At 36.2% G+C, this 7,091-nt stretch overlaps 1 protein-coding gene and 1 pseudogene across 2 annotated transcripts; one reads left to right on the top strand and one right to left on the bottom strand.

Annotated features, from left to right (window-relative positions):
* Nucleotides 1-2,125: 2,125 nt before the first annotated feature.
* On the top strand, nucleotides 2,126-4,064 carry LOC143619667 (serine/threonine-protein kinase 52-like; annotated as a pseudogene). Its single transcript, XR_013151218.1, has 6 exons — nucleotides 2,126-2,423; nucleotides 2,595-2,716; nucleotides 2,800-2,996; nucleotides 3,083-3,257; nucleotides 3,361-3,495; nucleotides 3,577-4,064. The product of XR_013151218.1 is annotated as a serine/threonine-protein kinase 52-like (transcript).
* Nucleotides 4,065-4,374: 310 nt separating this feature from the next.
* Nucleotides 4,375-6,103, bottom strand: LOC143619511 (bidirectional sugar transporter SWEET5-like). The gene is made up of 6 exons (XM_077091421.1): nucleotides 6,064-6,103; nucleotides 5,903-5,939; nucleotides 5,219-5,435; nucleotides 4,974-5,135; nucleotides 4,584-4,703; nucleotides 4,375-4,503 (listed from the first exon to the last, which is right to left on the bottom strand). Exons 1-6 carry the CDS (start codon nucleotides 6,101-6,103, stop codon nucleotides 4,375-4,377), a joined length of 705 nt encoding a protein of 234 aa, XP_076947536.1.
* Nucleotides 6,104-7,091: the final 988 nt, after the last annotated feature.

Here is a 7,091-nt window from a genome sequence, read left to right on the forward strand (position 1 = left end):
TGATTTTTCGGCCATGTAGACTTGGTTTTATTTCCTTTGTAACACATTGTTTCAGCTTTCATGTGTGTGATGCAGAAGTTTATTTCGATAAATGTTCAGTTATGTGATGAACCAATTTCGGGTCGGGTCGGATCGGTTTCGGGTTTTCGGGTTCGGGGACGGGGCGGGTCGGGGGGGTACAAAAAACCAAACGGGGAATCCCCGAATTAAACCCGACGGGTAATGGGGCGGGTACGGGGATGGTTTTTGGTTTCGGGTTCGGGTTCGGGTTAAGCAAAACCCGCCCCAAACCCGCCCCATTGCCATTCCTATGGGTCAGGAACACACGCTAGGTTTCAGGCAAGAGGCAATCCCATGTGCCCACATGCATTTCAACATTTCACACACAAATGGCAAATTCTTATCATATATTTATAAAAGGCGGCACATATAGTGTAAGAAGTATACAAATGACTTTTGTCTTTCAATTGCGAAAAAGATTTTAAACCGGTCAATATTTATGAGTTTATATACAACTCACGCATACCACCAACATGAAGTTATGGTCAAACTTGGGAAGCTAATAAGAGTCCTCAGGACAGCACTAGGAGGAAAGCCAAACCCATTGCCGCTATCATAAATGAATGATAGTACATGTCGAGACTTATGGAAGATCATGTGGACATTATTAACATACCATATAACGGGACACACGAGACCATATGTTTAAAAGAAGAAGTTTGTCTTCTTTCTTCTCATGGAAAATGAATATCAAGTACTTTTCTTTCCATCTTAAACCAAGACCAAATTTCCAATGTGTGAATTCTCTAATGAAAAGAAGGCCGATTGCGCTTAAAGTTACATAATTCAGCCCTTTCACCAACATATAGGATGTTATGCTTGATCGTAGACATGTTTACCTGAAAAAAGAATCAAATGTTGCCAAGTCCAGTAAGAGCAACCTTCATTAGGTTCAACTCTTTCAAAATATGCTGGTCCGAACCCATACGAAGGTAGTTCCTAATGTTCGATAATATTAATTTGACCCCTCTTTTGTAAACCATGTATACCATCGAGCACGTATTTGTACTTTGAAGGGTTACATTGATGGAACGTAGATGAACAACTAGTCTTCTTTTCATAAGAGGTTCCACACTGGTAAATAATTTATTGCTGGTCTTCTATAGACAGCATATTCGGGAACTTGTTTTCCGAAGATGAAAAAGTGGCAAGTAGTATCATCTTTCAAATATGATCACATAAAGAAAACTTATGTTTGTACTAGAGAGCATGCTAGCTATTAATGATGAAAAATATTTTTAACCTTAAATGAAATATTATTTATGTAATATAGATTTAACGAAATTATTGTCTACGAATAATATTTTAGCTATAAATGTTTCTTTTATCGTATCATGGATCAAGCATGCTGGCCATGACTACGATTTTATATACGTACTTGTAATCATTTCAACAAAAAAGAAAGTTACTTTCTATACTTGTTGGCAAATGGCAACGTTCAATATACACACGATTTGTTGTTTTTATAATGATATGCAATGTTTAGTCACTAAAGTCGATACTTGCTCACCACCAACAAACAAAGAAGCAGTCGAGAGAAATGTAACGATATACAAAGACGTATCTTCTATACCCAAACAATAAACACCCCTAGCAACAACAACCTCAAATATCTATTACTATGTATGACAGTAACCTAGTTATCACTAACATTACACATCCATCAAAACACTAAAAAATACACACCGGTCTTGTTTCTTTTTGCGTTATCTGATTAAAATATACTTTAATTTAAAAGTAAGCCAGTATAAACCTACCTGAGATAAAACAATGTGGAAATGTCAAATCTTCTTTTAAGCAGGACTAACACTAATTACCATTAAAAAAAAACTAAACTAATTTGACCTGCATTAGAAAATACAAATACAGTCGGACCTTTCAGATATCGCCACATGTCGAGTTTTTAACTGTATTATATTTGTACGTATATATCTGTATTTATATATTTATATCTCTCCATAAAAGAATAATTGTGGATGGAAGCCTCTCAACTCAAACTCAAACTCACCCACAAAACCCCAATTTCTTCACTACCAATTTTGGGGAGTCTGTAAACACCGACGAGATGACGGAGAACAACAACAGCAACACCACCAGCAATAATAATAATGATGGGTTTGTGCGAGCAGATCAGATTGATCTGAAGAGCATAGATGAACAGCTTGAACGTCATCTCACCAGAGTATGGACCATGGAAAACAAAAAGAACAACACACAGCTAAGATCACCACCCTCTTAATCCTTCGTAACTAAGCGCCAGGACTGGGAGATCGATTCGTCTAACCTAATCATCAAAGGTGTCCTTGCTCGTGGCACATTCGGCACCGTCCACCGTGGCATCTACGACGGCACCGACGTCGCCGGTCAGTTTTTACCCAATTTTTTATTAATTATTCACACCTTAATTTTGTTTAGTTTTAATAATTAGTTTAATTAATCTATGCAAGTTTTGAAATTAGGGTTTCATATTGGGGATTTTGACTACAGCCTGAAATTAGTTGTTTTGAGTGATTATTTTTTAATTTCATTATCAGTAAAGCTGTTGGATTGGGGTGAAGAAGGACACCGGTCAGAGGCCGAGATACAAGCGTTACGGGCGGCGTTTACGCAGGAAGTGGTGGTGTGGCATAAGCTTGATCATCCTAATGTCACTAAGGTCATGATTTCACCGTTATGAAGTTGAAATTCTGGTCAAACCAGAAGTCAAACTTAACTATCACATTTAATTATGTAATGCAGTTTATAGGTGCAACAATGGGTTCTTCGGATCTTCAAGTGCAGACCGAAAATGGTCAAATTGGATTACCGAGCAATATCTGTTGTGTGGTGGTTGAGTATCTTCCCGGGGGCGCTTTGAAGTCATATTTAATAAAGAACCGAAGAAAAAAGCTGCCCTTTAAAGTTGTTATCCAGATTGCACTTGATCTCACAAGAGGGTATGCTATCCTAAAGATTTACTACTTTGAAAAATCCAATAAGTTGGAAATTGTGTTGTTTGACTAGATCTGTTGACTTTGACTAGGTTAAGCTACTTGCATTCCCAAAAGATTGTACACAGAGACGTGAAGACCGAAAATATGCTATTGGACAAAACTCGAACCGTTAAAATTGCTGATTTTGGGGTTGCTCGGGTTGAAGCGTCTAACCCAAATGACATGACTGGTGAAACCGGGACCCTTGGCTATATGGCTCCCGAGGTCTACCTTCCATCTTTTTATCTTTTAACTATAAAACGGCTTTTGATTTATTCGTTTTTAACTGTTCGTCTAATGTGTTTGGTGGTTTGTTAAACAATTACAGGTACTAAATGGGAATCCATATAATAGGAAGTGTGATGTGTATAGTTTTGGCATTTGTTTATGGGAAATATATTGTTGTGATATGCCATATCCCGACCTTAGTTTCTCAGAAGTTACATCTGCTGTCGTTCGACAAGTACATACACATTTAGTTATTTATGACATTTTTGGTCTTGTAAAGATGATGCTGGTCTACATATGGTTAAAAAATGTGCAGAATCTAAGGCCCGAGATACCTAGATGTTGTCCGAGTTCTCTTGCAAATGTGATGAAACAATGTTGGGATGCAAATCCCGACAAGCGACCTGAAATGGATGAGGTGGTTACAATGTTGCAGGCAATCGATACAACAAAAGGCGGAGGTATGATTCCAGGTGATCAAGCTCAGGGTTGTCTTTGCTTCCGGAAGTATCGTGGGCCTTAAAGAAATGTACCTTCAACCTTGCGTTGAGATGATTGTACATTGTTATTTAAATATTGGAAGATTCGACCCGGTTTTGCTACTTCGAAAAAACAAGGAAATTTGCATATTCCTTAAAATGGGAATATGTTAGATGATTGATATTTGTGTCATGTAAAGCGTTATGTTTCTATTTACTGGTATTTATATTTGATGCGTAATTAAGAAGTATTGACGATATAAATATATAATCGTGTTTTGTTTTATTAATAAGATTACTTAATTATCGAGTATTTTATCGGTTACATGTTCTTGTTTTTTTATATCTTTAAGCGATTTAATATTATTATTTTCTTAGTACATATGATCCAACCACTGAAATTAATAATCAGTAAGAAATTGTTAGTTGGAAAGAAAATTTGCAAGAGTATATAAACCCTAATCATGTGTTCTTTTATTTCAAATGAATCATTTTTTTACCCTTTCAGAACATGACTTCTCAATAGTTTCAAAAAATCCCCTGAACTCCATGCAGGGATGCATAAACATGTTTAGATTCACAGATCCATAAACATCAACGGTTATTACTGAAAGAAATGCGTCCTGGATCGATGCTTAGACGTTGGATTTTGACATTTGAACTTCACCTTGGTCGTCGTTGTCATCCCAGTTCGTGGTCCCGTAGTAAGTTGCATACAATACCAGTTGAATTATAGCTGATATTGATCCTAGAGCATTGGGAACCTATTTTAGACATGAAAAATGTGTCAAAGAGAACATAAATGTAAAATCATACGAATTAATGACACGAAAAGACCGGTTACCAAGATGTAGGGATCTAACGGCATGAGAGCATACCCACACCATACAACGCTGTTGACGAAGCTGGCAAGTGATAAAGTAAAGGGCATGTATTTGACACTTCTTGTCTTGATCACCATTCTCTGTTTTCAAGTATATTTTTGAGTCAAGAATAATTTATATCTATATACCTATCATGATTCCTTGGCATACAAGATTCTAGTATAAATAAGCGAGCTATCGTGTATTAACATTTGTAAATTATCACCTTCTTTCTACCTTTTGCTTACACAAAGTTTACACGGTATTGGAACATCTAATTAATCCTGAGGACCAAATACTGTAGTTATCCTAACCATGTCTATGTTTTGTTATATTAGATAGATTTTCGTTTATACAAAATTTACACTTACCATGACAGTCAATGGAGCTGCATACATGAGTATGTTGAAGACGATGGCAACCATTCCAACGACCATAGATCTAGCCTCGTAGGTGTGGAAGCACATTAACGTAACTACAACAAGGACAGCTACGAAAATGGCTTCAATAATGAGGATGATTATGATCTTTTTCTGCATTTTTTTAAAAATTTAGCTTAGATACAGGTGACTAAAACAAGTGAAATAAGATACAAAGTAGATAAGTGTGAGCGTACTCGACCACCCCAAGTAGAATATGTGAAGAAGATTGCGATGAAGACGGTTTCAATGGTTAATCCAACACCGTTGATCGTCATGACCAAAAGACTGTTTGGATGGACAATTGGGAGAGCGTAGAACATCCACACCGCACAATTTAAAAGCGTGGCAACGTATGGATCAGGCTTGAAAGCTTGAACTGATTTTGCTTTGATAATCCTTAGAAATGTTGGCCTGTAAATTTTTGTTTCCAAAATTACACCAAAGGTTTGGTGATTAAAACTACTCAAAATAGATTTTCACATATGGATAATAAACTGGTGAATGGCAAGAGTTTCTTTTTTTTTTTTTTAGTTACATAAACCTAAGAGCCTAAATGTAAAGTTTATAACTTGTATAGGGTTAACTTAATCAGTTTTGCAGTTTTGCTGTTCAAAAGGGGGTTGCGGCGCAACTTGTTGCCCGTTTGCCTGCCACTTTATTGTAATCGTTTTATAGTAAATTATATAAAACTTCGATATTACATTTTCTAAAAAAAAAAAAAAAAAAAATTTATATATTTTAACATAAAATTTTCCTTTCTTAGTTTTTTATGCGTGCGGATCGTCAATATTTTTTTTTCTTAACAAAAGTTAACAAAAAAAAATACGCAATACAACTTTATACAAGTAAAGATTAATTAGAAGAGATTAAGAAATTACAAGGGGGAGAGAAAGAGAATAAGTGAAATGATGTTCCCTGCATACACAAAACCGAACAAGTTAGACAAAAACTACTTAAAATCAACTAATTACGTTTGCTACATTCTCTTAAAATAAATACACAACTAAATGAAATGTTTAAAAAAGATGTCCTAACGAACCAAGTATTCCAATGAGGGTTCTCAAAGCGGCGGGATCCATTTTATCGTCTTTCAACCAACGAACACGAAAGAAAACACAAAGACTGGACAGAGATGATCAACAACAGAGATAAATATTCAGAAATTTAGATCAAACCCGAAGCAAAAGTGATTTAATGGGGTGCATGCATGCAATGTAAAGGATCATAAGTGAGTTAGGATTGTACTTATACTAATAATATGTTGTTTAAAGTGAGTCTTAAAATAGAAAGTGAAGGAACACTTTCTTCGCTTTCGTCACAATTCTTGATCTGACATGTTTTTCGTACTACTAATATCCAGTTTTCACTCTTGTGTGTTTGTGTGTGAATATAAGTCACAGATTAATATTTGCATAGATTCATGCATCGCCATTCACGTATTCTTCTCTTTTGGTTTTGGTCAACACCAAATTTCAAAAACTTTCTGATACTAGTATTTGTCAAAATATATCACGCCAATTCATTATCAAACACATATACGTGTTATAAATATTTCTTGTCTCATGAATCATGATAAAAAAATAAATATTTGGGCTGAGCTAGACGTGCACAGAAAACCGGTTCGGTACCCGACCCAGCGGAACCGGTTCCGGTTCGTACTCGGTGTATCCTATACCCAGTTTGGGTTATTTTATACCCGAAAACTCCTACCCGGTTCTGAATATTCTTTCAAAAATCAGTTCCAACCCGGTTCCGGTTTGTACCCGGAATATCCGGTTCCACCAGGTTTTTGATTTAAATGGCCTGCTGTGCAAAAGTAACCGTTGGAACCAGTTCCAACGGTAATCTAGCCGTTTTAGGACCATTGGAACCGTTTTTGAGGTCCTAAAACTATATAACATGGTTTTGGATCAATTGTTTTACCACCCAAGTCAAAAACACCAAAAAAAACTTCTCGGTGTTTACACTCGTTTTACACTCCCGACTTACCCACGCCTCCAAGTTTTTTCACTTCCACCACCTCCACTTGTTAGTTATTATGGCAAGCAAAAACAAGGGAAAAAAGAA

The sequence above is a fragment of the Bidens hawaiensis genome, unplaced genomic scaffold (assembly GCF_021521415.1).
Source record: "Bidens hawaiensis isolate Kalapana, Puna unplaced genomic scaffold, B.hawaiensis_p1.1 tig00002477_1, whole genome shotgun sequence".
Classification (NCBI taxonomy): Eukaryota; Viridiplantae; Streptophyta; class Magnoliopsida; order Asterales; family Asteraceae; genus Bidens; species Bidens hawaiensis.

Bases quoted from the DNA above. Each gene is read 5' to 3' on its own strand.
- LOC143619511 (XM_077091421.1), bottom strand. From the start codon at position 6,103: ATGGATCCCGCCGCTTTGAGAACCCTCATTGGAATACTTG. The intron at 5,940-6,063 runs GTTCGTTAGGAC...TTGTGTATGCAG, and splicing joins AACCCTCATTGGAATACTTG to GGAACATCATTTCACTTATT. The intron at 4,504-4,583 runs GTAACCGGTCTT...TGTCTAAAATAG, and splicing joins CGTTAGATCCCTACATCTTG to GTTCCCAATGCTCTAGGATC.